This window comes from Scomber japonicus, chromosome 16, assembly GCF_027409825.1.
Source record: "Scomber japonicus isolate fScoJap1 chromosome 16, fScoJap1.pri, whole genome shotgun sequence".
Taxonomy (NCBI): Eukaryota; Metazoa; Chordata; class Actinopteri; order Scombriformes; family Scombridae; genus Scomber; species Scomber japonicus.
This window is the reverse complement of record NC_070593.1, coordinates 22,000,200-22,026,704: the sequence shown is the minus strand read 5'-3', so window position 1 is coordinate 22,026,704 and position 26,505 is coordinate 22,000,200. Positions and strand designations below refer to the sequence as shown.

Sequence of the window (26,505 nt, the reverse complement as noted above, 5' to 3'; positions counted from 1 at the left end):
TTTTTTTCTCCCTAATACCTAATATCTGCTCCTAAAATCCAATATCAGTCGAGCCCTACTTTCAATACACTCTTACCTACAGTACTTTATGATGATGTTGTGGATGTTTATGTCAGCTGTGTGTGTGTGTGTGTGTGTGTGTGTGTGTGTGTGTGTGCGTGCATGTGCGTGCTGCTGTGTCAAAGCACTTGACAAACTGTATTTTTTAAATAAACACCAGCTTTGTGAATTCATAATGCATTTGCTCTTGCAGTAAACATGTATTAATGTTTAATCACCTATATGTGTGTGTGTGTGTGTGTGATTATTAGGTGGCCAGTTTGATAGAGTGGGGTGAGACATTTGTTTTCCACGTGGTCTCCCGCGAGTTCCAGCTAGATCAACCCAAGCCCTCTGTCATCTGCCAGCATGGTGTGGACCGTCGCATCTGTGACGCCAAGGTACAAACAAGCAGTACACCATGAATAATATAGCATGCTGCACAAGGCCTTTGAACTTGTTTGCAGCTATTTGTGTTTGCATCTCAGCGACTGAATTAGCTCATTATGGCTGAAGACACTCTTTTTGTGTGAGATTTAAATGCTGGTCTGAAATGTCCAATATGAAAGGAAATGTGAGCACGATGAGATAATAAACGGAGGCGGCTGCAGACCATCTGTCTAATGATGTATGATTCAGAAAGCTCAGAATAACAACCAGCCTTTAACAATAACCTATACATCAACTCACTGAAGCCATACATACACAACATAAATACACAACACCGTGTTAACATATGAAACTGTGTTGGAAGAAAACGAGTCCGCAGAAAGTCTTGTGTGTGAATACTAACAAGGATATTTTTAAAAACCGCCTGAGAGCCCTCATTAGTTTCTGACAAATAGCAGTTGTGGCTACAGGAGAAATAGGAAATTGCTTTTGTCAGAAGCATTGAAAAGTTTCTACTTGTCTTGTAGCTGACCTGCCTGCCAGGTCACTGCCGCACATCAGAGGAGCTCAAGTACACCATGACCCGACTGGCCGTGGACGGAGTGGACCTCTTCGTCGTTGAGCATGGCTGTGCTGCTAACATTAAGGTAACTAGCACCAACCATGTGTTTATGTCATTTTAAATATAGTGGGAAAAGTGGACTATGCTTTCAGATTTCTTTTAAAGAGGTTATGTTAATTTTCTTCCTTCATCTTTTCCTCTCCAGACGGGAATCGTTCGCGTGGCTAATTGCAACCTGCACAACCAGGCAGTGGGAGAGGGCATCAGCGCTGTAGTGCAGGACGTAAACATCCGGCAGTACATCGAACAGCAGCAGCACAGCGAGGCGACGAGGCTGCAGCCGACCGGACAGTGTCAAGGTCCGGGTCAGCCTTTGGGTCTCGGTCAGCCCCCTCTGCTGCGACGCTCTGTCTGGCTGGAGGCAGGTTCAGTCAACCTGAACCTCATCACAGCAGACATCGCTCTTGCTGCTGACCACCCTGCCAAATGTGAAGTCCAGAGGCATTTTCTGGAACTACACGATGCTCAGACCAAAAGGTAGAGAAAGCACAAACTGTCGTGGGTTATTTGCTTCTCTGTGTGCACCGTGTCACATTTTGTGTGGGCAGCATGAATGTTTCTACAGATGTTCTTCAGCTAGCCCAGAGCAGCTTTTCATCATTTTGGCATTACTTCCTTAGATCATCAGTCTGTTGTTGCTCACTGTGAATTTGTTTACAGGAAGTTGCACCCTTCTGTAAAGGGACATTGGCAGCGTTATATTACAGCAATATCTGTACTGAAACTTCTCTTCAGAGAGGAACTGACTCATTCACTGTATCACACTTCTGTATATTGAGTCACCAATACCAGTCATGCTCAAGCAGATACAGTGTATTAAAACAGTTTAGTTTATGATATTTGATAATCAGCCAGTAGATTAGTCACCAACTGTGTCAATGTATTCAACATAATAATTCAAAATATTATAAAAGTCTACAGGGAATCAATATCAGTGCTAGTATTATTCATTGGAATTTGATATATCACCAGTTATTGTAAACTAATATACCAAAGCTACTGCTCTGTGGTTTGTGAGATGTGCTATGTATTATATGTGTTACAAGTAGTGCCAGACCGATATACCAGTCAGCTGATATTATCGGGCAATATAGGCCTATCACTGATATGTCTGTATCGGCATATCTGTTGTCCAATATGCGCTGATCTTTTTTTAGGTGGTGTTTTATGTATATTTGATCATTTTTCTTAATTCAAGATGAATAAATATGTACATATGTTTTTTGTTCTAAGTATTTATAGGAATTTATAATTATACGTTTATTGTTTCAGTGCACTAATGTCTTGTTTCAGATTTTAAATTGTATGTGCATTTTATGTATATATTCTGTGTGTATAGATGTAAGATTATCGGCCAATATATCGATATAGGAATTTTTTTATTCCATAATATTGGCATCTGCCCAAAAAATACAGTATTGGTGGGGCCCTAGTTACAAGTATGTATTATCTATGTATTTACATTGTTGTTTGTCTCAAAGGTACAAAAGTAGTATCAGCTGTAATATATTTAAAAACACTTTGAAAGAGAACACAAAGCTTCTCTTCATCTTCCAACAAACCCAAAATCCTGTCTGTTTTAATTGACTGTGTCCTTCATCTCTCTGTGTCTCCCTCCTCTTCCTCAGGCTCTGGTTCCTGTGGCCAGAAGAGGCCAGCGTTCGCAACAAGCGCACCAGGAACCGCTGCGGCTGCCTCGGGGGCTGCAGGTTTTTCGGCGGCACCAACATGGGTCTGGACTTCTTCAAGCTGGAGGAGTTGACGCCCTCCTCCTCGTCTGCGTTTTCTTCTTCCGGCACTGATGTGGATATGGGTTATGGCCAGTCTTTGCTACAGCCAGGGGAGTGGATTATTACCAAGGAGACACCCAAAGTGGATGGTATGGGTTTGCCAGATATATATTCTACATTCCCTTGATTTCTTCCCTCGAAGAATGTTTTAATTCATCACTAAAGGAGTAACTAGTCTTCACATAAGGGGACCCCTGAGAGTGAGATTGCAGGTTTTTATCTATCCGGGGGATCATTATATGAGATTGTTTGATGTTTTTATGGTAATACATGGAGCTTTTTTATCATTCTCTTGTCTGCCAAATTTGCAATCCTATCTATGCTCATGGTGCTAAATAGTGAAGGGAAAGGGGAGGAAAAAATGTGTAGGCTTAATAACGTCTCTAGGCATCAGTTACTAAACCCAATCGATGCTTTGTCAGGGAGGGTTGTAGGACTGAAGACGGAGACGCACTCACCATGCCTGCCTCCTGAGGTGCCTGAGAGGCGTGGTCACCTCAGTCTCCAGGTGCCCCAACGCTCCCACAGCTCTGCCTCCTCCTCTGAAGAAAATAGTTCCTCCAGTGCTGCGCTGCCCCTGCTGGCCGGAGAGAGGGACACTCCCTCACCAAGCACAGAGGAACGCATGTTCCCCATGAACGGCAAAAGCCCTGCTGAGTGAGTAAAATCAATAATGACAGGTTGTTTGATGCTGGATACTACATTTTGTTTTATATGTAGGGTTTTTTACCATGAAAAAAATACTGAGCACATGAATATTAGTAGAAAGTTCAGTTTGGTTGCTTTTATTGTCCCCTAAGGGAAACTTGACTTGGTACTCATTGATTATTATCATCGAATTTAAATGTCTATGTACAGTTTGTAATATCTTCTAAGTGTTACATTTGCTCCTGTTATGGTCATAGTACCCTAGGGGAGGTCCCGGAGGTCTCGCCCGTCTCACCCAACAGTTCCCAGGACCGCTCCTCAATGCGTTCACCCCTCTGCTCTCCTCTCAAGCGTCAGTCTTCAGTACACTCAGGCCGGCTGGGTAGCACCAAGAGCCTGTCAGCCGCCGTCTTCACCGACAAGCCTCCCCCTGTGCTGGCCGGAGGCGTCCAGTTCAGCAGCGAGGTTTCCCGCAGCGACGAGAACGTCCTGGACTCGCCCCGTCAGCGCAGGAGCTACGGCTCCTTCCCCTTCACCCCCTCAGCGGACTCCAACACCTTCCACCAGTACCGCTCCGCCGACTCCAGCATGTCCGTGGCCGACAGCGAAGCGTACTTCTCCGCTGCCGAGGACTTTGAGCCCATCAGCAGCGCAGACGAGGGTCCGGGGACGTACCCGGGCCGGAAGAAGAAGAGGAGGCAGCAGATGCAGCAGCCGCAGCAGCCTCCGTACCACATGGAGAACTACAGGTTGGCTTTAGATGATGACTTACTTTTATAATGATTGAGTCCACTGATGGAGCTCAGCCTCGGCGAAGCTCACAAAAGTTTTCAAAGTTAAAGAGCTAAGAGAAGAATAAGTAGATGGTCCAGTGGAGTCCAAGGTTAAGCACAGGATCAAGGTGATGATAGATTCTCCACTGCTCACAGTAACATCAAAGAGTCTCATATTCCTCATCTGTAGGAGCAGATGAATTAATGACCTGTCTAGCATCTCCTGACCTTGCCAGACAGCTTAAAGTCTTACTCCTTATTAAAAAAACGTGAAAGCGGCCATTCTGGAGGATTTTGCCCTCTTTTTATGAGTTACATTTAACGCCTGTGATGAATCTAGGCATTTGATTTTCTATTAAGTGTCTCCAGATTGTCAGATTGTTACACTTGAATTTCAATTGCTGAGATACTCAGTCTTAATAGACCCCATTTAGAGTTATAGAATTTATGTTTGAATCAATACAGAAACCTTCATTTTTGAAAATAAAAACAAATGTGTCTGAATTAGTGTAACAGCAAGGTCTTTAACACGTCCTCCACCGCAGATCGGAAGGCCAGAGTATTTTCCGATGACTCACACTGACAACTGCAATGATTATAAAGGCATACTTTACCATGTAATGACACTTTAATGTGTAACACCCCAGCAAGTGTTGCATTTCATCGGGTAAACCCCACCCGTCTTCCCCCACCCTCACCCCCCGAGCTAAACACGTTGCGGATTTCATTCATTACTTTGATTCGATCACGCAAGGATGGATGTGATGTTAGAAAGGTTTGTAGCAAATGAGATGTTTGATCCACGGGCGGCCACTTACTGCCGGTGTGTTTTGCAAATTGGATTTCAGTCTTGTTCTGCGAGTACCTTGTCATTTTTCTATTACCCCCAAAATTGTTCACACATTGATTTGAGCACGCTTTTTGATTGATATAGCCCTCACACAAACATAAATAATGAATTCAGCCTCATGACAAGTTCCTGCTGACATGAGCCTGCCCAAACATAAAGCGCGGCACGACAATGTAAAACTATACACAGCAACAACAAAAAAATCAATTTTATTTCCAGAGATGAAATAAAACATGAGTCTATCTACCACCCCAAACAATAACCGGCTGACACCCACACCATGACTTCTTCATGTTCTGACCTCCCATCTCTCTCTCTCAGCCGGAGCTCCATCTACCACAGCGTCGAGGGTCCTCTCACCTACGTCCTCAACGGGGAGCTGATCACCGAGCCGCGTCCTCTGCCCATGCCCCCGATGCTGCCCCCGCTGCCGCCCCAGCCCCTGCCCAGCCACACGTCCCAGGCCTCCTTCGTCTCGGCCCTGGCGATGGAGGAGGAGAGCTCGGTGGAGGCGGAGAAGACGGCCGAGCCCGGCCCCGTAACCCGGCAGCCACACGTCATGGCGTGCTACCAGAGCTACCTGGCCCACTACCAGGTAACATCTGTCATCTGTGCGAATCCCTGAGGCTGAACATACATGCGAGGAGGCTAAATGAATTTTTATGTAAATGATTTGTTTTGATGAAAGAATCCACCTTTCCTCTGCAGGTACACTTGTTGTGTTGTGATGATAGGATCATGATGAAAAAGTACTTCAAAGTGAATGTGTAGATTAAAGCATGTGTTGTTTTGCTTCATTTTTATGCTTCCAATCTGAGAAAAACAGCTTCCCCTTAACTCATGTTTGATTCACAGGATCTACAGCACAAAGGGATGATAAAATACATTATGTGGCTCTACATATTAATCAATATGTTCATTGTGTTTACTGTTTTTGTCTAATTTAGTCTGTTTGATCATATATCTGCCAGGTTTGTAATTGGTCTGTCAAGCAGCCCACCAATAAGAGGACCTCCAAGTCTTCTCTGCACCGCCCCCTTGATCTGGACACGCCTACAAGTGAAGAGAGCTCCGCCTCCTTTGACCAGCTCTCTGTTCCTAGTTTTAAGGTCTTTTACTTATGACATATAATAATCTTTGCCTTTAATGTATTAAAGTTATTATAAACTTTTAATAAGCTGCACCAAGTGTATCAGTTTTAGGATTTGGTTTTGCGTTGCAGGTGATAAAGCAGGGCCTCTCAGCCAGCTCACTACTGGATAGAGGAGATCAGCTGATGGGAGAGAACACCAGGTATTTTTAGCAGCTTTTAAATTGGCTATAAAACCACACCCATTTAGGAAAGTATAATTTTTGTATTTTTGTTGCGCATAATAAGACGTACGTATGTTCCTCTCCAGTACACCATACACTCCCCTGGATAAGAGAGCCATGGAGAACACGGATGAGGACACAACAACAGATGACTGGACTCTAGAGCAGCCCTTAGCTCAGACCAGGACCACAGCCATAGTGGAGGTGAAGGGTGCCATCAATGTGGTGCTCACTCCCCTCGTGGCTGAGTCCCTGGACAGGTAACAAACAACCGTCATGTTATGGTTTTTATGTGTGAATGAAAATATCACTAGTTCCTTATTTAAAATATTATTAATGCTTAAATATATTCTATTAGCCTTTGCTGCTTTGTTGGTAACATAAGAATATAAAATAAATACAGTAGCTGAAATAATTGTTTCTCACATTCGAAGTTGAGATTTATTTTTTAGCCAGAGGCTAAGATTTGACCTTAAACCAATTTAATCCCTGTGCAAACTACATATTGGATATTAAAATTCTGCTGACAGTGCTTCAGAGTCTGCTCTCATTCTTGGTTATCTACCAGTGTGAAACTGTAGTTTGCTATAGGCTAACCGCACTAGGTTAACAATGTTCTTACAAGCACTTAGCTGTGGGCTAGTGCAGTGTGGAGTTAATAATCTGTGGCTCGGAGGTTGAATAGTGGCCATCATCTTTACTGACAGTAAATGTGATTATATTTTTTATTAGGCCGTTTTTGAATTTGCAGCAGTTCAGTTTCAGACATCTGTGTTTTAACTCAATATCAACTAACTAAAACAAAGCTTGTATAATGCTCTGGAATGTTTTATTTGATTACAGCTGACTGTTTATTTGCTCCATTCAAGGTACATTGAGTCTATGGTCCACTTTGCCAGTATTCGTCATCCTGCAAGTATTCTGGACGACCTGCACGGCAAAGTCCTCAATGAGGCTTATCAAATCAGCAAGTCCACCGTCACTGAGTCTGTAAGTGAAGCAACACTCAGAACAGAGCAAGAGAGTTTAATGTGTGTTTTTCTTCTAAATGTTCTGAGATTTAATAAAACCATCCACCCAGTTTAAAAGTAAATCGAAGCTTGGGCTTTGCTGCGCAGTAACTGATATCCCACTGTTTTTTAATCTGGATCCACACAGAGCCAAGCAGGCAAGCAGGAGCACAAGCTGTCCAAGACAGAGGGCACGACCCCTGGCTCCCTCAACATCTCTCACGGCCAGACAGACCTGTCTGTCAAACCAGATAATGTGAAAATCAAGGGCCTCCAAGCCAACGTCTCCATCCCCAAGGTGAGATCCATGACCCCGAATAATGAGAGACCAGGAGTGCTCCTGAAAATGTGCTCTGACCAAAAAGAGGTTCAAGAGCAAGCACGAAATCGCTGCTGTAGATCACTTTACATTTAAACGAGGAATATACAGTACGCTCAGTGTTTGTGTAGAATAATGATGACGAGTGAACTTGCCATGTTTTTATTTCATTTGTAAAGTGTAAAATAATATGTTTTCAATGCAGCCTGTAACAACATGTAACAACCATGTTTCTTTCCATTCCACTGAACAGAAGTTAAAAGTCTATTACACAGAATGTGGACTTGTAATATTTTCTTTCATTTGCAGCCATTGCTTTTTCTCTCTGTGTATCTTCATATAGAAAGGACTGAAATAGTACACACACACAGCATGACTAATCTGTTTATTATTGTATTGATCTCTGTGGAATAATTTTAACTTTTTTTTTAAAAAGAAGGTTCTCTTCAGTATCACTACTATTTACAACCTAGCTACAGATTTTTGTTGAATATGTTTTTTAGAGGACAATATTTTTCAGCATTTTAGGGTTTGGTTCAGTTTGGTTTACTCTTTGTTTTGTTTTGGTTTTGTTCTCTGTGTGCAGGTGAACCTCTGCCTCCTGCAGGCTTCTGTAGAGGAGGGGTCACCGTCCTGCTCCAGTAAGTGCGTCACACATGTGTCTCTAGTGGCGCTGTGCTTTGACAGGATTGCCACCCAGTTCAGAATGAACAGGTAAAACCTCAACTACTCCTCATTTCATAATTGTGTGTGTGTGTGTGTGTGTGTGTGTGTGTGTGTGTGTGTGTGTGTGTGTGTGTGTGTGTGTGTGTGTGTGTGTGTGTGTGTGTGTGTGTGTGTGTGTGTGTGTGTGTGTGTGTGTGTGTGTGTGTGTGTGTGTGTGTGTCTAGAATGACTAAGCTTTTCGGAGTACAACATGTGCACAGGACACTGTGCACTTTAGATTCAGTAGGGGTGTGATTCAAAATCAATTTTCATTTCCAAAAAGCTCAAACTAAATAACACCTGCCATGCACATAAAAGCAACTTAACTCATGTCCAAGCATCGATTCAAAATTATGGATTTTTCTTTCTTTTCAGGGGTATCGTAGAAGAGACTCCCAACACCACTGAACACGGCCGACCGTCCGTCATGTTAGATAAGTACGCCTCGGCCACCAAGATGCAGCCTCAGTCGTCCGGCTCACTGCGCTCCAACGCCGGCATCGAGAAAGGCAAAGAGATCGCAGCTAGGCTCAACGTCCATCGTATCCACAGTCAGCTGCGAGGCCTCGATTCCACGGGTGGGTAACTAGACACTTGGTAGAGATCCAGAGAAAAATGTTGAGACTGACTTTTAGTGTGTTTTAAAGATAAAACTAAAAAATGTTCTAGATTTTTGTTGTTGTCTGCTATAAACTTTTCAAATTAAAACAAATTGCAAAGGTAAATATATGTTTTTCATATCAGCCATGCAAGGAAATAAAATGCTATCAACTCTGACATCATGTATTATTTATCACAAATATCTAATAATGTTTCAAAACAATATTCTAGTGGTTTAGTTTTAGTTTGTTTTTCCTTCTCTTCCTGTAGACATTGGCACCTGCGCCATCACAGCCATCCCTATGGAGAAGTCCAAGGTGCTTTTTGGCCTGGAGGAGATGGAGGAGTTTTCAATGGTAGATGAGACAGACGCCCAAGCTACTACAGGTGATGTTGGCCGCTCCACCGCCTCTCTTGAGAAATGGGGCTGGATCATGTTCGAATGTGGCATCGAGAACCTGACAGTCAAAGGTAAAATATCCCAAGCTGTCTCTACATTGTGGACAGTGTGACTGTGTGTGTGTGTGTGTGTGTGTGCGTGTGCGTGTGCGTGTGTGTGTGTGTGACTTCATTTGTGAATATATAACGCTTTGTGCCGCAGGGGGCCGTCAGTCAGGAGCCATTCTTTACAACACTTTCGGCGTGATGGGTCGCTCAGACACTGGAGGGAAGACTGGAATGTCCAAGTCCAACGGTTCTACAGGCTCCCAGACAGGAAGTGGTTACAGCACTGACGTATCCGACGACAACCTGCCGCACGATACTGTCAGCCCTGCCTCTGATGTCAACGAGCACTCAGACTCAGACGACCAGGTGAGAGACGGGGAATAACTGTGTATGATTTAGCCTTTAAACGTATTTATTTCTTTTACAGACCTCAGTGTTTTTTATATTTTCATTTATATCAAGTGGCTGCTATAAGACTTTAATTTTCCTTTTGGGATTAGTAAAGCACTCTATCTGTCTATCCTTCCATCCATTATTGTACACGCTATTCTCTCTAGTCTCTGCAGTCATTACTTTATATGCTATAACAAATGTCATAGAAAATGCAGGTGGATGTGCACTTGTTAGCAGAGAATTAAAGCTTGTAGTAGAGTTCTGATTGAGCCTGGATCTGTATCAAAATGTTGTCAATCTCAGCCTTAAATCACACAATATAATTTATACATTTCTTTCTATACTTTCTGTTGTTTTCCTACACAAACAAATGTCAGAGCCAGTTGTCGATCTTTGGTTTGGGTTTGACCAAACCAAAGATTTGATTTCTCTTACTCACAACCATGTGTGTGAACCATTAGGACTGGTGCAGATAGATTATATTCAGTGATGCAGTGTTGATGATGCAATACGGAATTTGATGCACTTCTCTGTCTCTTCGTTAAATCCTGTTCTCCTCTGCCCTGTAGGATGAAGGTGTTGAGTCAGACGACCTGAAGAAAGATCTACCTCTCATGCCCCCTCCACCTGACTCCAGCAGCATGAAGCTGACCATCAGGGAGATCTGGTTCAGTTTTGCTGCTCCTACTAACGTGCGTTCACCTTCACAGGCCATCTCCAGGTACGACATATTGTGGAGCTCCTTATAAATATGCTCTCCTGTTGTTACAGGAAGTCAGTCATTTGTGCTAGCACAGATAGGGTCAACACAGCACAAATAGGGTCAACTCAGTTCAGACTTAAACTCACCAGTCGTTTACTTTTACCGTCAATCATGTGGCAGCAGTAATATTATCTGCTGCAGGAGGTTTATATGAAAATACTCTCTTCGGTGCCCCTGGCAACTGTTGTCAACCATTATGAACTTTGCTGTTGATGCAGACCTGTCAGCCTCACAGGTCAACAAATTAAAAGGCTCACAGGCAGGTGCAAGAGTTCTGGATCTGAGCTTTATTATAGCTCAACTTAACCAGCCAATAAGGGACAGAAATAAAGTCTTAACCGCTGTGAGAGAGACCACTGCAAAACAGCTAAAGCCATAATAATACATGTTATAGCTATTTATCTGGAACAGGAGGAGAAAAAAGTAACTATATGAGTGTATTTCAGGATATAGTGAAGAACTTACTTTCTGTTGTGATTATAGGCAGTTGAATCTACTCAGCACAGCTACACCGGCCATCGGAGCCTGGTTGGTTCCCATTGACCAGCTCAAATCCTCTCTACGCAAACTGGACATGGAGGGCACACTGCGTGTGTGTGCTGTAATGGGCTGCATCATGACAGAAGCTCTTGAGGTCAGTGATACATCTGTGACCACAAATACTTTCACCAAGTAGCCCATGATCACACATGGTTGAATTAATAAATCAGTTAAAAGAAAACACATTTTATCTGCATGTTTTATGACTTTTCCATCGCCCCTTGTTGTGATCCAACAGAAAAAGAGCATCCACATCCCGATCCGGAGCAAGTACAACCGTGTGACTAAGCGAGCCCGCTACCTGCACGAGAACCCCTCCTGTATGCTCTGCAACATCCTGCACCGCTATCTGCAACAGGCTGATTACTCTGTCATAGAGGAGGCCACCATGGTGAGTGCAATGACTCTAAATCTCCTTTCAATCTGTCCTCCCAATTTGACCATGCACAGTTAAGTGACTAATAAAACATAATTAATTTATATGGCCTAATTTGCCCCTCAGGTTCACTATATGTTCCCAAAATATTTCACAGCCAATTCTTTTAAGTGGTCTTAAGCGCTTTTGGCTCCCCTTTATGATTTCAGTTGATCCATTGCCAATGTAAAACCATGGCACTTAATCCACTTCTGTCCTCTTCTCCTCTCCATCACAGAATGATGGGGTGCCAGCTCTCGTCACTCTAAAGAAAGGTCTGGTAGCTTTGGCCAGACAATGGATGAAATTCATTGTGGTGACTCAAGGCTTCAAGGCTATCGGTCTGATTAGGCCCAACCAGCTCACCAAACCCAAGGAGCCTCAGCAGAGCCTGGGCGACACCATCTTAGGCCTGGATAACGGCGCCGCACTGCAGAGCGACACCAGCGCAGACGGAGCCGAATTTGAATTCGACGCAGGTGGGGGAGCTCAGAGCTTTTAATGCGCCGAAAATAATTTTGATCCGCCCCATCTGTTACGCACAGATGGAGCAGCAACCTCCTAACCTTTACCTGTGTGTTTGAACAGAGATAAATGCACCGTGATCACTTGTTAGCAGAAAACGTGATTTTCCTAATCTTACTTTTTCCAAGCAGTCACGTGCTTCTTCTTGGAGTTTTATTCTATGTCATTTTTGTGAAGCCACAGTGAGCGAACACACCATGTTGCTGGAGGGAGCATGCAGTCGCCCGCCACCAAAAGAAGCAAACACCGGTCCTGTCAGCGGGGTGGAGATCATGAGGAAACTCTCCAAGTCCCACACACACAGCGAGTCAGCACTCAGGATAAAGGTACAATTTTGAGATTAAGTTCTTCTATATTTCTAAGCCAGGTGTCGTGAATGTATATTGGAGTGCATTAGGTTGTAGCATATTTCCTTTACACACTTAATATAAACCATATTGCAGTTTACAATTGCAGCCTGTGAGATTTTACTTTAAGAAACCCTTCAATACAAGTAAAACCACTAAAGAGAATGTTATGGAGCACTTCCAAGGAAGGAGACTGTGCCCGACCGTGTTATGAAGGTGATTCCACTGTTAGAGCGCCAAGAGAGATCACAGCTGACAATGAGATGGCACTTCACTCTGCAATTTCTCTGCCAAGTTAAAGTGTTGATTATTTATACCATCTCAGGGTATGGTGAGAGCTATTTGGCTCTTTCTTGTCAAAGAGCTATTACCTCAACTTTTAGACTATTTCTGTGATAGATCGCGGCAGACAAAAATACCCCGCTCGTCTTTAAAATGGAAAAAAAGAAAAAAAAAGCTAGGGGCAGAGGCACAGTGTGAACATGACCTCCTGTCAGTAATCTGTACATTTGTCATACCCAGGGCTCCCATCCATACCAGTCGCTGAGCTACACCAGCGGTGACACAGCAGCTGACTCACCCGCCCATGTAAGCCGTGCTGGCCTGCCAGCCAAGGACAGCCCCAGGAAGGAGAGTCTCCTGAGCAATCTGACGGGAAGCTTTCGCAGCCTGCACAACCTGCTGGAGGGCACGCCCCAGAGGAACGAGCCGTCTGTCGCCACGGCAGCAAAGAGCAGCTCCCTCACTCGCACAGGTACTCATCGACGGCATCACTGCTGTGTTGCTATGCTGCTGCCTACAGTATGTAGAAGGGTCTGGTAACCATGTTTTTTTTTTTTAAATTTTATGACAACATGTAACAGCGTACTTGTCATGTTTGCTGCAATGCTGACCTCTAGTGTTCAATCATGTGAATAATATCAAACTAATGTGATATCTTTTTTTCCCTGAGCTCCTGCCCATTCTGAACAAATGTACAAATGGACCCTAGAATTATACAGTTAGCAAGGCTAAAAACATATCATCTTTACACAACAGTGTCATTTCACATTATACATGAAAGAACTTAAATTGGAGATGAACTTTAAACAAAGTGTGGGGAGAAAACATAACTGCATATTTTGGACCAATGTTATAAAATGTGTTTTTTTGTTGTTGTTGTGAGGTTGGGTTTCATAGAGTCAGAGTTTGAAAACAGTTTGTCATAAATTTTCCCTAGATTGAAACATGTTCCTCTGTGATGTCTGATGAAGATGATATGTGAACAGTTGTCAATGAATAGCCCCTTTCACACATGCAGTACCACCCTGAAAGTTTCTGGATATTACCATACCAGCTCTGTACTTCAGAGTCCATGTTTAAGATCTGATTGAGACCATGTATGAATACAGTAGTGAATTCTCCAGAGTGTTCACAACAAGCGAGTGGGCTATAACTGCTTGGTGACACAAAGTGCAACAGAATCCTGCAGTGAAGGCAACAATATGAACCATTTATCAAACAGCTTTTGAACAAGCAGGACATTAACTTAAATATGACGTCTTTGACTTCCAGCAGTCACCTCCACTATCATCCACAGCTCATATTTAACACATGCGACTGGTGCTGGATGAATGACTGGGCCTGCTAGCTTCATGCTCTGCTATGGGAGAGATGACTTCCTGTGATTTTTTTTTGTAAAATAAAGCTGTTTTATTTCTGATGTAAAGCTTAAAAACACTGAATTACGACTTCAGCACACTTTGCACCCTTTACCTAAAACCTAATACCTAAATGCAGTATTTCTACATATAAAACAGACAATCCCCTGCTGTGTGATACATATATGAAAGAGCAACAATTCTCTGGGCATTGTCTGGATTTCATACGAGAAAACCGCTAATGTATGATGTCCAATTTTTTTTTTAGTAATCTGCTCAGTGATTTAATGTGCTCTGAAAACCACGTCTCTTCTCTCCGCGCCTCAGGAAACAGCTTAGGGACAGACATGCTGACTGAGCACCCGCTGCTGTCAGAACCGTCCTCCGTCAGCTTTTACAACTGGATGTCCAACGCTGTGGGCAACAGGAGCGGGGCCGGAGTCCAAGACTCTCCAGTCAACCGCTCCCAGCACAACAGCCTGCAGACAGGTGAGATACATTTTTCCTCAACATTTCTCCAAGTTTTATAGTTAAAACTGCTGAATAATTGAGCTCCATGTGTATTTAATGCTGTTTTAATAGACGTGCTGGATTCTCCCGTCAACCACTATGTGTACCAGCCACTGCCATCCGTTAACAGTCCAGAAGGAGGTCAGGGATTTGTTGCTCAGTGTTGTGCTGATGTTTGTGAACCAATTAGCTCAACTAGCTAAACGAGTAAAGTAGTTTCTTCCCCTCGTTAATGTAATAGTCACCTAGAACCTGTTTCAGCATCTCCTGGCAGAGCTGGTATGTTGTCAGTCTGTGAATAAGAAAATATTCTTTATTCACTCTTAGGGGTGTGACGAGATCTCGTGCCACAAGATATCACAAGATCAAAATGTGACGATATTTCTTGTTAACGTGAATGCTCTCTCACAAAACAGTATTGAGGGGGTGGCACGGGGCGCGCACAGCAAAAAAAAAAAAAGAGCGTGTTGTTCTACTTGTGTATTTGTGTGATATAGGATTTGTGTTTTCTATTAGCAATACATTAGAATTTGTGATAATTTGATCCTTTATTTCATTTATATTTATGTACTAGAATTGTTTCTATTCTGTTTGTTATTTCCATAAATACCTAAATTATCTCTATAGGATGTATATCTATGGTGTTTGCATATTGCGTACTGCGAATGATAATTCATACTCAGAAAGTAAAACTGAAGTATCGTCACACCCCTATTCACCCTGAATGAAATTGATTCATTTCAGAATAACAATAGATTATGCATGGCGTGTTGTTAGTCAAAGCTGCTATGTATAGAATTTAGAGCAGATTTTTCTGATGGGATGTTTTTATTTGTTGAAAAATTAGACAAACTCCCAAGAGGCTGTGTTTGAAAGTCAGAACATTTCAGATCCTACACCTATTGATTTTAAAGGATGCGACGTAGATCCAATTTTATTTTCAAGTAAACAAATAAACAAACAAACCACCTTTTCTTTCCTGATACTAATAGGGGTCGCCAAACCTTGAATGCTGGCCAATATTGAGTACAGATCCAGTATCAGGGTTTATTTCCTTTATACAATTTAGATTCCCTATACGTCAGTTAATTTAGTGGTCATCTAATTTGTACTGAGTCATCAGTACAAATGGTGTTTGCTGTCATTAGACTCAAGTTGTAACTTATTAGACTCCCTTGTATCTGACTTTTAATGGTGTGATTTTTCTTCAAGTCTTGTCGTTTCCTCGCTCACACCAAACACACTGTGAGAAGAATAGCATGTTAGTGGAGTTAAGAAGCTGAAATTCTGTTCATCCCTCACAGTTCTGCTCTACACTCCCACTCACCTCCTGAGTTACAAACAGCTGCACCCTGCATTTGTTTCATCCTCTCGTAATAGCAGCTCATCATTTGGCAACACCCGCACGGATCCCTGAAAAGAAGAAGAAAATACATCTTACCTACACTATTTATCAGAATAAGCTTGATCGTGCGGATGCAAACACATGTGTATGGCTGGCTTTGTGCCTGAGACGATCAGCTTCGTCATCATCTGCTCACCCAGGTGTCAGTCAGTGACAGCGCAGCAAATTATTTCCTCACGAACACATTAACTGAAGGGGATCTGGCTGTTTGCAGTTCCAAATTCTGCATAAAATGGCCATTAAGTTCCTCTTAACGCCTCCTGTAATGCGATTGTTACTCCAATTATATCTTTTGTTTAACTCACTTTAACATCTTTGTTATGAGAAACTAGAGAGGTGAAGTGTTTCCCTGCACAGCACATCATTTACTACTGCTTACATGTAGAGTGTACACACGTTTTCAGGTAACCCCCGCTCTGCTCACATAATCTGGTGAGTTTATGTGTTTTAAAACCTCTCCCATCCCCCCCTCAGGAGGGACGTGTAACCTGCCCACCATCCCCTCAGCGTCAGACTTCAACACGGTGCTGTCCAGCGACCAGAACACCCTGGATGGGACCCACTCCCAGCATTCCCAGCACAGCACCAGCCAGGACGACATGGCCGACATCGAGGAGGGAAATCAGTGTCCGGCTGCTGTTCAGCTAGCCGACGCTCAGGTGCTTTGTCATTTGATTCCCTATTGTTAAAAAACCTATTCACTCCTTTTCACCAGCTGGTAGGGTCAGCAAGTGAGCCACAACTGCAGGATCTTGAATCGTAGCATCTGCAGATTAATTCCATACATGATATGTTTTGATCCACTGAAGCTACACTCGTTACGTGATGAATAAGTCCCTATTTTTTATTAGCGTCACCACCATCTTGACTGTAAGGGAGCCAGGAGGGACAATTTAATGAGATTCAACTCTACTTTATTTGAGAGGGAAGAGGGAGGCAGGGAGGAGTTTAATTTTGTGTGCTGTGTTACAACAAAATGTTTAGACTTATCATCCTGTTTATACTTTAGTTAGTTTATCCAGTTAATTGAACCCATGAGCATGTTTCGTTACAATACCATTACACAGTTCTAGTCATCTTAAGGAAACCCTAACACTACATTTGGTTGGGATCTACTATTGTGTTTAAATCTTCACCAGGCAGCTTATTAATAAATCTTAATAAATATGATACAAATTGTTGATCACATAAAAACCGGCAAAATATGAAGTCTTAATATACATCTGTTTGGCTAGTAGTTAAATTCACCCATTGAAGGAGAAAGTGTCTTATTTAAATGTTCACTTGATTATTAGTCATCATCTTTTGCTGCTTAAACCCTGTTTTCATTCTGCCCCCCCTCAGGTTGTTTTCAAGCCTTTGCTGAGCTATACAGGCATCCAGGCCCAAGACTCCACTCCTCTTAGTTACAAGATGTACTTTGGAGAGCACTTGTCTTTTTCTGGCAACCTTGAGTGTCTCAGAGCAGACATAGTCGACTCAGACACTTCGAAAGAGCGCAAAAATAAAAGATCCAGGAGGTAAAATAAGTCTGAATCATTACATGTAAAAATGGCAACACTAAAAGATGATCTGAGATGGAACTGGAATTCATTTTCTTTCTTGTTGTCATTTTTCTGTGGTATTTTGTGGAGAATGTCTGCTGCACTCATACATAACCTTTCATCTGCTCTCACTCTGTCTTTTAGACAAGGCATGGTGAACCTCCCTCCTCTCGAGTTCAAGCCGGCGCTGCTGATTGAGACATTCAGCCTGAACGCGGTGGTGATGGAGAAATCAACCAGCGCTCCGCAGGGCCCCACCGCCGCCCCGCTCTCCTTCCACGACCTCAACCGCCGCCAGTACAACACGTTCCACTGCGATTTCACCACAGCCTGCCAGGCCATCAGCCAGCGCGTGGACATGGCCCTGGTGCGCCTCATCCACCAGTTCAGCACCATGATCGACGACATCAAGGCCACGCAGACGGACATCAAGCTGAGCCGCTACACCGCCGGCTCGGCCTCCCCGACGCCCACCTTCAAGGCCCGGCCATACCGCCACTTCAGGTCGTCCGACTTCAGCCGTAGCTCCAGAGGCAGCCTCAACGGCGCGGGACGCAGCGGGACGCAAACCCTGAAGAGCAAGAGAGGGGTGGGCGGAGGGGGAGGAGGAGGAGGTGGAGGTGGAGGAGGAGGAGCCGGGGGGACTGGGGGTTTACCTCCCAACGGACCTCCATCAGGCATGGACACCCTGGGGAGAAGGGAGCCAAGGGGACGCAGCTCGCTTGGGCGTTCAGAGCGGCGCACTTCTAAGGTAACACGATTAATAACAGACATGTTTGTAAGCAAGGACACAATGAAAAGACAGACAGAGGAATTTTTTTGTGGAATTTCATCGCTAAGCAACAGTTCATGTTCATATTGAATGTACAGAGTACACTACTGTGGGAGCAGCCAGCACTGCCTCAGGACCTCAGCTTATGATGGCAGATCAGGTGTTAATATGTCTCAGATATTGCTCAGTGGCACACCTATCCAGACCTTAAATAAGATCAGTATTATCACAAAATCCACTCTGAACTGAAACTGTTTATACACACAAACCCTAGAGGGAGCCAGCAGATTATAAAAGCCTCACAGAACAGCTACCATTCACTGAACTACAATGTGATATGTTTGTAAAATGAAGTCTATTATTCAGTCCACAGTTCTCATACATAACTTAAAGAGCAGTAGCCCGTCTGGCTGGTGAAGTTATCACCAGGAGAGTTATTTAATATCAGCGGTGGGAACATCAGCTTCAAACTTTGAGAAGCTAAGCACTTTTTGATGCATGGAGATTTTTATTAAAGTTAAAGATGATCTCATCAGAGACTCATGACGGAGTTGAAGTACTTTTCACAGGCACTGTATTATCTAAATCAGCTCTTTTAGGAATCTCTGTCTGCTGAAATAAGCAGTTATTCCCTGTTATAATGAGGTTTGTTTTGTAAGTAGCTGCTGTCATCTTCAAGGTCTCATTAGCTGTAACTGTCGTGACCTTTTACAAGCTCACAACTGAACTGTCAGAGTAAACAGAAGGTCAGTAAAAGAAGAAATAAATGCACTAGCCAGGCTTTTTATTTACCCTTTCAACCCGTGATGCATATCGTGGCATTTCTATCCGTTTCGTAACATGGAACATTCCGTAACGTCTTCAGGTGTCAAGAAAGGGCTCCCGTGACGTGGCGGACCACATGGCCATCCAGATGGATGACTCCGATTCCATCACGGTGTCAGAGCAGAGCGAGCCGTCAGCAGAATGTTGGCAGAACATGTACAAGCTGCTCAACTTCTACTCCCTCATCTCCGATCCCACCGGCATCCTGGAGAAAAGCTCCCCAGAGAACTGCCTCTCAGGTGGGAATCCACATCCAACAGTCAGGCAGAGTTCCTCATTCCTGTGCTTCAGTTTCCACTTTTACATCACATACCTTCTCTCCACACATTATTTGCACAAGTTCTTTCTGTACTTTTTTGCTTTTTCCCATTGTTTCCTGACTCTTCATTTGCACCCCTTTTCCTCTTTTCTTTCATCCTCTCATCTCTTTGTCTTCACCTTAAGTGCATATCTTTGCGTTTTTTACTGATGTGTCAGTTTTGTTCTTCATATTCTTAATGTATTGCTGTATCACCTATACAAATGAATCTATCAATCAAACTTTATTTATATCACATATATCATACAGGTCAATGTGGTTCAAAGTGCTTCACATTTGATTGACAAGCTGATAATAAGACAGAACAAGTGTAGACCAAGGACAACATGAAGAAAAGGAACAAAAACAAAGAAAACAATACTAAGAAAAATTGGTAACAAAGCAATGAGAGGAAATGAGAAAGATAAATATTATAATAAATAAATAAATAATAAAATGAAATAAGAGAAAATAAAAAATATGAGAGAATAAAGAAAAAAGTTTATTAAAAGAGTAAAAAAATAAATTAAAAAGACAAAACAAAAGTAAACTGGAAAAAAAGAGATAAAGTTTATTCAAAACTACACGGTACAAAAAACATGTTTGATCAACATGTGTTGTTTTGTAAGCAGTTGCCACTTAACAGAGAAGCCCCCCTTTTTGTCCCAGCCTGCAAACTGACATCAGGAGTACAGCTTCCTGCTGTATTTAAATTCATTTAGTGACCTGTTCCCTACTTAATACATCATAATATTGTACTCTGCTGTGTCATATCTTACCATTCCCATTGGCTGTATTATTTAATTATTTATGGTCATTATCTTCCTTGATATTACCTTTTAGCTGACGTTAAAAGCTCACAGCTTCCCCCTGAGGAGTTCATTAAGTATAAGCTTGTAATGGTGGGACAGTGTTTCGCTAGAGCGCACCTTGATGCAGAGATAGAATTTGCTCCTCAGGCACTAAAACTTTGCTCAGTACTTTTTTGTGAGTTTGTGCAGTGGTCGTCACAAGCTGAAGTTAGGAGAGTAAGTGAGAGGTAATCCTGGAATTCACAAACACTGGATCACAGTTTACTTCTACATAAATCTATTCTTTAAAAAATGTGTCCAGTAATTGGTTTTAAGTTATAATATGTATCACAGCTAATCCTACTTGTATATTTTTTGCCCCCTCATTATCTTTCCTGCAGATAGTGGACGTCGGCCCTCAGAGCCGCTCTGTAAAGTGATCTTCGAGAACGAGCAGCAGGAGCCCACCACGCCCAACAAGCCCCTGGGCGCAGGCGGGAGGCGGCGTAGCCTGGTGAGCTCGGAGCCCCAGCACGTCACCCTCATCGTGTTCGGCATCGGCATGGTGAACCGTACCCATCTGGAGGCCGACATCGGCGGTCTGACCATGGAGGCGGAACTGAAGAAGATCCACGGAAGCTTCACCCTGAAGGAGAAGATGAAAGGTAAGGGGACGGGGTTAAAGCATGCACCTTTTTGCTAGTGTGCTGTTTAGTTTTCCATTATTTTTTAATTTTTTTATTTGTTTGTTTTACTCGTATTGTCACCTCAAGCAAATTGGTCACCTATATCTTAATTTATCCTATGTGTTTTCTGTCTGTAATGAATCAAGCACTGAAAGACAGTTTTCAGGGGATGAATAAAAAGTCAGTCAGTCAATCAGTTTATAACAGTTTTTTTTTAAAACTACAAACTTTAAATCTTGATGCTGAAAAACTGTGACCTGCTATTCTGTTTAATATTTTTACGGTCATGTGTCTGCAGATATTCTACATCAGAAAATGACGGAGACCTGCGCATCGGCTCATATAGGAGGAGTAAACATTGTTCTGCTGGAGGGCATAACACCTGACATCCAGTACGTACAAAGTCACCATTAATTCTGCTAATACACAGTATAAAAGGTTTTTATGTCTCTAGTTGAAAGGAATTGCTTGAAAAGAAAGAAGCTTTATATTTTCTACTTCATCTAACAGTTTTAACAGATTACATTGATTCTAACCACGTCTAAACGACAGTTTGCAGATTGTTGTTTGCATGCAGAATTTTTTTGTATCTCTTTTAATTAGTTTGAAGTTGATAAATCATATTTTACCTTTTATAAATCATGACTAATAACGATTTTTGGTGCTCTCATTCAATATTCCTCTATTTATTTTGTATTACCACAGATTTACCAAGCAAACACACCGCACACTTTAATGTCAAATTTATAAGTATCTTTTGAGTTTAAAGTGAAGTAGTGCAAAAAGTGTTTTCCACATGCTTTGGCACTCACAGCACGAGCCAATTACAAACTTCTTTTCCAGCCAGGTAATTTTAACAGCATTTTCTGTTTTTTTGGGTTATTTTTTTTTTTTACTGCAAGCAATTTCCTCAAAGCATAACCATCCTAATCAGGTTAGAAACCTTGTAGTCATGCATTGAAACAGGCTGATGTATCCCCTGTTTTGATTCAGTTAAAACTCTACTTTTGCCCCCCTCCCCCTCCCCCTCCCCATTTCATTCTATTTAACAGGTGCTCTCTCTGTGAAAATAAAAGCGCTGAAGCTTAACCCTGTTTTTATACAATATGCTCTGAATGCGTCCGCGTGATTAAATTTGTGTTTATCAGACAGAAGCCTTGTATCGTTTAGTTGTTATTGATGTATAAAATTGCCGTCGCCAACATTCAGATGTAAGTAAAAATAATCGCTCTGCCACTCGCATATTTATCTGCTCGCCTGTTTTGATTCCAAGTAACATGGCGTGCAAGATCAAGGACGCTAATTGAATCATAAGCAACAACAATGTGAAATAGTAACGTGTGGGGTCACGACTGAAGGATGGTGTGTGTTATATTAGCAGAACCTCTGCTGCTGTTTTGAGGTATTTTCTTCCACATTGTATTAAACGTAACTTTGTTCTTTTATGATGGTTCAGCTTACTTTAGCATTTTAAATACTTTCTTTAAATGGAGCCTGAGCTGTCTCACACTTTTTTTCTCCTTTTCTTCTCCTTCTTCTTTTTTATATATTCCTTTCTCTTCCACCTTCTTGCATAGACTGGAGGATTTCCCAACATCTCCCACCAGCACAGCTAAACAAGAGTTTCTGTATGTTATTTCTGCCTGTCAGGGCTCACACACATCAGTGAATCAAAACCACGACTGCCCTTATCGCGCATCCTCCTTCATTTGTCTGAGTCACATGTCATCCACGTGTATATTTTCAGTGAACGGTCACTCAGGACTCTCCTTGTTTAGTGTGTTTGTGTGCATATACATATATATATATATATATATATATATATGAAGCCACTTTCATTGGTTACAGAGACTTCAGGGGAAAGCAGGACGTTATTTGTGAATCTTTTCAGCTTTACTGATGAATGTTATAATTTTCACAGTCTGACAAAATGCTGAAATACCAGTGTGGTATTTCAGCATTATATTTCAGTTTTAGTCGACAAATTCTTAAGATTGTAGCATGCAGGAACTGTTGAGTCAAGATCACATTGTTTCCAACATAAAAGACCATGCATTTGGCTGCCATAGTGTACAATTCATTACCTTATTCATTCATAGTGGAACATGTACCTCTGTCACCGTCATGATTGCTCATTCTACCCGTGTCCAGAAATCTGAAAGCCGTCCTGAATCTGCATGGTGTTTTTTTCACCTGTTTGACGCCCCTTGTTGTAATTCCACTTAAACTGTACATTTAATTGACATCACATGAAGAGAAACTACATCGCTGTCCCCCCTGGCCCGCTCACTTCAGGCTTCCCCTTGTGTTTCAGAACCGTGGTGAAATGCAACATTGCCAAATCTCAGGCCTTGTACAGCGCCCAGCGGGGACTGAAGACCAACAACGCCGCCGTCTTCAAAGTGGGGGCCATCATGATCAACATCCCCCAGCACCCGGCTACTTTGCACAGCATGATGGTCCGCAGCTCCCACCAGCTTTCAAAACAGATCTCTGACCTCATCCGCCAGCCTTCAAACAGGTAAGCCTGCTCTGCTAAACTACTGAAATACAGACTCTAACCTGCTGTACACTTGTAGCTATATTTAAATTTGCAATGGAAAGCTCTCAAGAAGTTTTCATTTCCATAAGTGACAGATTATCACAGTATATCCACACTGTTGCCAGTTAACTGTGTTCAAAGCCTGTGTATGGCCTGTTTCCATGGTAACATTTTTGAATTATGTTAATATATTTATAGAGTTGTAGGTGTGCTTAGGATATTAAACAATTTTTCCATGATTTAATGTTCACAGGAAAACGAGCCAGTATCTGCCAACCTCTGCATATTAACACACTTGGCTACTGAAGTGGATGCTAAATCCACTCCTTTTGTTAACATCATTCACCACTCACGTAGATAATTAGCCAACAGTCATTGAGTGAGCAAATGTTGTTTTTTTTCCCCCCCATCCCCTACAGTCAACCTCCCAACAGAGAGGACACCCCGACCCCACAACCCTCTGACAAGGCGTCCAGCATCAATCAGACCCCCGTAGAGGCCAACGAGTTCCCCCAGCTTCCTGAAGGACTGGAGAAGAAGCCCATCGTCCTCAAGTTCAGCGCCATGATGGATGGCATTACCATCGGGGCTGCCCTGCTGCCCTCACTCAAAGCAGAGTACAAAATGGGCCGTATGAAGAGCCATGGCATGACAGGTGTGTGTGTGTGTGTGTGTGTGTGTGTGTGTGTGTGTGTGTGTGTGTGTGTGTGTGTGTGTGTGTGTGTGTGTGTGTGTGTGTGTGTGTGTGTGTGTGTGTGTGTGTGTGTGTGTGTGTGTGTGTGTGTGTGTGTGTGTGTGTGTGTGTGTAAAGAGATCTGACCTTGATTTCCATGATGGTGTAAAGTAATGAATGCATGTTTTTCCTGCCAGATTAATTTTTACTATGCTTGAGCTTTAATTACGCTCTTCCAATATGTTAAACATGAATCTTATTATACAAAAATACTTCAGCCATGTCTTTCTGTTTTTAAATGTCCATTTTGAAATATATATTTTTCTTTCTTCTCTTTCTTCTAGGAGCACAAACCAGTTTCACCTTTGAGTTGCCAAACCACAAGCTTTGCTTCCAGTCAAAAGTGTCCCCAGTGGACATGTCCACCATGCCACCATCAGCCAGCCTCACCCTGCCCCCGGTCACTATGTCAGGAGAGTACATCATGGAGGACCACGAGAGCCACTCCGACCAGGGCTGGGGTGGCGACGACTTCCCGGCAAAGCAGGGAAACTACCTCCAAGGCAACTACCTGCGCTGTGTGGCTGAGGTAGGAGGCTCCTGATAGGATGGTTTACATTAGCGTGGCAGAGCAGTGATTTTAAAAGTTGATTAGCTACCTAACCGAATGAACAGAACAGCTAGGGTTGATTTTTAATCCACACTTATGTGTCTCCTCTGGTGTACAGATTGGTTCTTTTGAGCACAACCTGACCACAGATCTTCTCAACCACCTGGTCTTCCTGCAGAAGGTTTTCATGAAGGAAGTTAATGAGGTCATTCAGAAGGTGTCAGGTACTGTACCAAAATCCAATACACATTTTTACATATATTTATATTACATTTTTATACATTTATAAAGGCCAACATACTACACTTTTTTATAGTGCTTACAGTATATAATTTTCTTGTTGCTGTAATGGCTTTGTTTTCTCTCAGATCAATACAGTTAATCTTATCTTAAACATCTGACTGTTCCCCACAGTATTCAATAGTCCACAGCTACTACTTAGGTCATTGTGAAAACAATCGTTTTCTACACAAAACCTTGTCCGAGGCACTGCCACAAATCCACTCATGTTTATTTATGCGACAGTATTGATGATAATGTATTTAACCCACTAAGCTTGATCGATTACCAAGCAGAGAGGGAAGTGAGAGTTTTAGAATATTGTATGGCAAGTATTCACATCAGGGGTTTGAAAAGAAGTTGCAACGGGGAAACTTTGGCAGATATTAGGAACTCACACATGTAGGTACACTAGTGTGAAATCACACGCTGTCTATTTCACAAGTGCTGTGGGAACCTGTGAGGTTGACTTGTATACTTCCTATGCCTGCAGGAGGAGAACAACCTATTCCGCTGTGGAATGAACACGACACCTCAGCAGATGCAGACAAGCCAAAAATCCTGCTTTATTCTGTCAGCCTCATGTTCAAGGTAACTCAAATTCAGCTTCTTTTTGTGTGAAAATGCCAAGAAGCACCTCAGTTGCACCGAGAGAAGCAACCAGGTGATCTAAGACCCAACTTTACATTATTTCAAGTAATAAAACCAGGAATGGTTTGAGATTTGATGTATGATCGATGTGATATAGATTTTAACTGTAGTTTGAATGGAACTGTCTGAAAGCCATTTTTTGGGTTCACAGGGAATCCAGATGACAGCCACCACTCCTTCCATGCGAGCTGTGCGCTTTGAGACCGGCCTGATCGAGCTGGAGCTGTCCAACAGGATCCAATGCAAGGCTCAGCCTGGTGGCAGCAGCAGTTACCTTAAACTGTTTGGGAAATGTCAAGTAGATCTCAACCTGGCCCTTGGACAGATTGTCAAGCACCAGGTACAAATGAGCGTTATACAGGTGAAATAAGTTGCAATCGCATCGCAATCGCATCGCAATCGCATCGCAATCGCATCGCAATCGCATCGCAATCGCATCGCAATCGCATCGCAATCGCATCGCAATCGCATTATTTGTCAAAATAATCAGAATTTTTTAAAACTCATTAAGTCCTCCTATACAGACTTAATAAAGTCAGGACGTGCTTGATTTTGATAAATGGATATCTGACTCCATGTCACTTTACAGGTGTATGAAGAAGCTGGCTCAGACTTCCACCAGGTGGCGTACTTCCGAACACGGATCGGTCTACGGAATGCTCTACAGGAGGAGATTAGCGGCTCCTCCGATAAGGAAGCTGTCCTCATCACACTGAACAGGCCAATTGTTTTCGCCCAACCAGTGGCATTTGACAGAGGTTCAGTTCACTTTTTCCTCTAAACCACATC

General features: G+C 42.7%; 1 protein-coding gene across 5 annotated transcripts in view; it reads left to right on the top strand.

Annotated features, from left to right (window-relative positions):
* The window catches only part of kiaa1109 (KIAA1109 ortholog), a 65,181-nt gene that overhangs the window by 16,036 nt on the left and 22,640 nt on the right, over positions 1 to 26,505 (top strand). For 4 of the 5 annotated variants that reach the window (XM_053335873.1, XM_053335874.1, XM_053335871.1 and 1 more), the window contains exons 23-58: positions 312 to 440; positions 957 to 1,076; positions 1,197 to 1,528; positions 2,680 to 2,930; positions 3,264 to 3,498; positions 3,747 to 4,238; positions 5,434 to 5,707; positions 6,084 to 6,221; positions 6,335 to 6,405; positions 6,513 to 6,686; positions 7,296 to 7,416; positions 7,585 to 7,734; positions 8,342 to 8,469; positions 8,836 to 9,038; positions 9,331 to 9,531; positions 9,662 to 9,873; positions 10,470 to 10,621; positions 11,147 to 11,297; positions 11,442 to 11,594; positions 11,857 to 12,097; positions 12,321 to 12,469; positions 13,013 to 13,244; positions 14,458 to 14,619; positions 16,520 to 16,704; positions 17,390 to 17,565; positions 17,734 to 18,340; positions 19,227 to 19,425; positions 20,677 to 20,940; positions 21,260 to 21,353; positions 23,276 to 23,482; positions 23,923 to 24,158; positions 24,521 to 24,765; positions 24,905 to 25,010; positions 25,559 to 25,656; positions 25,868 to 26,056; positions 26,306 to 26,474. In XM_053335873.1, coding sequence (XP_053191848.1) covers positions 312 to 440; positions 957 to 1,076; positions 1,197 to 1,528; positions 2,680 to 2,930; positions 3,264 to 3,498; positions 3,747 to 4,238; positions 5,434 to 5,707; positions 6,084 to 6,221; positions 6,335 to 6,405; positions 6,513 to 6,686; positions 7,296 to 7,416; positions 7,585 to 7,734; positions 8,342 to 8,469; positions 8,836 to 9,038; positions 9,331 to 9,531; positions 9,662 to 9,873; positions 10,470 to 10,621; positions 11,147 to 11,297; positions 11,442 to 11,594; positions 11,857 to 12,097; positions 12,321 to 12,469; positions 13,013 to 13,244; positions 14,458 to 14,619; positions 16,520 to 16,704; positions 17,390 to 17,565; positions 17,734 to 18,340; positions 19,227 to 19,425; positions 20,677 to 20,940; positions 21,260 to 21,353; positions 23,276 to 23,482; positions 23,923 to 24,158; positions 24,521 to 24,765; positions 24,905 to 25,010; positions 25,559 to 25,656; positions 25,868 to 26,056; positions 26,306 to 26,474 — 7,246 coding nt within the window. The remainder of the gene's footprint in view (positions 1 to 311; positions 441 to 956; positions 1,077 to 1,196; positions 1,529 to 2,679; positions 2,931 to 3,263; positions 3,499 to 3,746; positions 4,239 to 5,433; positions 5,708 to 6,083; positions 6,222 to 6,334; positions 6,406 to 6,512; positions 6,687 to 7,295; positions 7,417 to 7,584; positions 7,735 to 8,341; positions 8,470 to 8,835; positions 9,039 to 9,330; positions 9,532 to 9,661; positions 9,874 to 10,469; positions 10,622 to 11,146; positions 11,298 to 11,441; positions 11,595 to 11,856; positions 12,098 to 12,320; positions 12,470 to 13,012; positions 13,245 to 14,457; positions 14,620 to 16,519; positions 16,705 to 17,389; positions 17,566 to 17,733; positions 18,341 to 19,226; positions 19,426 to 20,676; positions 20,941 to 21,259; positions 21,354 to 23,275; positions 23,483 to 23,922; positions 24,159 to 24,520; positions 24,766 to 24,904; positions 25,011 to 25,558; positions 25,657 to 25,867; positions 26,057 to 26,305; positions 26,475 to 26,505) is intronic. The other variant, XM_053335872.1, reaches the window with a different exon arrangement.